A 1,971-nucleotide genomic window follows, 5' to 3' on the forward strand; every position below is an offset into this window, starting at 1 on the left:
GGGAAATTGGGAAAAATCAGGTTTTAAACCCACGACAGGAATCCCACAGAGACATTTCCTTGTCAGCCCATCCCTGGTAACAACCCAAACTAATTCCAACATGAAAACTTGTCAATGCCCTCCCTCTCAGGCTTCAATAAGAAACACAACACAAAACCACTCAGCAGCAATTTAAAATCAGCAGCTGTGGGTTGGAATAATCCCATGTTAGCACAGGAAGAAAATGGAGTTGTTTTGAGGCACCTCTGCAGCGTGGAGCGAGGAGATTCCCCGGCTCCCGCGTTGTTCAGGAACAGGATGGGGCTGGGGGTCCCCTCAGAGCTTCCTTTGCTGTTTGGCCCCGCTGCATCTTCCCCTGCAGCCTCAGGATCTGGGGAAAGAGGAGTTAAAGAGCAGGGTTTAARGGCAGATTCTATTYTTGGAAAAAAAAAAAAAAAAAGGGTGATGGCTTTATCTTCATCCTCTTAAGGAGCAGCGTTCACTCAGAGCCTCCTATGAAAAATAATAAAGAGCCAAATGAAGTTTTAAGGCTCAGGAAACTCAATAAAATAGAATTTTTGATGTGGATTATGCTGTTACTACAACAAATCTGCCACCAGGAGGCTTTTTATACTTCCCAACCCTTGTTTTTTAGGAATCTTTCTATTCCCAGAAAGGAATTGCTGCAGGCCACAGGTGGAGTTTTTATTTTTCTCTATTTTTTTTTATTTTTAAGAGCTGCCAGCTCTGCCTGCAGGTCCCAATTCCCCCATGGCAGTGATCTCCAGCTCTGCCCCTTTGTTCCTACCTTTAATGTTGTCACCTTGCAGCTTCTGGAGCTCCTCATTTGTCACCTCCAAGGTTTCGTTGGACAGAGAGGCCACCTGGATGACCTGAAAGACACAAAAATAAAGAGGTTTTGATCCCCAAATCCTCATGGCAGGGAAACACAGCTCAAGGGAAAACAAGCCAAGTGTCGGTTTTAATAATCCAGGGAAAAAAAAAATCACAAATCTCCACCATCCCTTTCCTTTCTCCTTAGAAGACAATTTTTTTTTCTAGTTTTAAGCAGTTTTCTTGCACCAGCACTCCTCACCTCTTTATTTCCTGATCAATTTTTCACTTTTTTAATATTATAATTCATTTTTTAAAATAAAATAATGCACAGAAATCCCTGAAGTCCCAACCTGCCCACTTACTGCAGTTAAACCTGAGGTCAGGGAGGGTTTTTTTGACACAAAATTCAGATTTAGGTGCTGTTTTATGGTCTTTTGCAAAAGGCTTGGGAATCTTTTTAAGTTTATGGACAAATAAAATAAAGAATAAATTCGAAAGATGAAGTCACTACAGATTTAAATTTGTAACTTAAAGGCATTTCACCACTGTGGAAATGAAARATTTGCTTTTATTAAAAGAAGCAAGGACAGATTAATTACACAMTAAAGCTAAAAAATTAGGGAGGAATTTTTATTCCAAGGAAAAATGGTGCTTTTAAAAGATTTTGGGGGGATCTGTACGTACCAGCTGGGCAAAAGTTGTCACCTTCAGCCTTTTAAACAGCTCATCCTTTTTATATCTGTAATCTTCAAAAACAAAACACAGAGAGGACAAARGTAAATTTTTGGTTTATTCCCAGTTTTTTTAGGCATCCCAGTTTTTCTCAGAGATTCTTCTGCAGCCAGGAAGGATTTTGGGGCTGAAGGATTGGAGCAGCAAACCTGAAAACTTTGTGAAACACCACTTATCAAGAGAATTTTTAATTAATATCAATTATCAAGAGAGGTTTTAATTAACACCAGTTATAAGATTGAGTTGCTTTTAGAYTCAAGGATGGATTTGTGTTTTCCATGGTGCTGAATTAAGGAAGGAACTCAGGAATTCCCTTTTTTCCTGCTGCTCTTTGGAGCCCACTGAGGTCACAAAGCTCCTTAAACCAAAAGATTAATTTACCTAAATTTCTAATTTACCTGAGTTTTTAATTTGTGTAAATTA

General features: G+C 39.2%; 1 protein-coding gene across 1 annotated transcript in view; it reads right to left on the bottom strand.

Moving 5' to 3' along the window:
• The window catches only part of CEP41 (centrosomal protein 41), a gene marked incomplete at its 5' end in the record, with an annotated part of 6,595 nt that extends 5,005 nt beyond the window's left edge, over window positions 1–1,590 (bottom strand). The window contains 3 exons of the mRNA XM_057388566.1: window positions 101–370; window positions 788–872; window positions 1,501–1,590. Of these exons, the coding sequence (XP_057244549.1) occupies window positions 101–370; window positions 788–872; window positions 1,501–1,590 (445 nt within the window). The remainder of the gene's footprint in view (window positions 1–100; window positions 371–787; window positions 873–1,500) is intronic.
• Window positions 1,591–1,971: the final 381 nt, after the last annotated feature.

The sequence above is a fragment of the Malurus melanocephalus genome, unplaced genomic scaffold (genome assembly GCF_030028575.1).
Source record: "Malurus melanocephalus ecotype Western Australia unplaced genomic scaffold, MMel_1.1 scaffold_2107, whole genome shotgun sequence".
Taxonomy (NCBI): Eukaryota; Metazoa; Chordata; class Aves; order Passeriformes; family Maluridae; genus Malurus; species Malurus melanocephalus.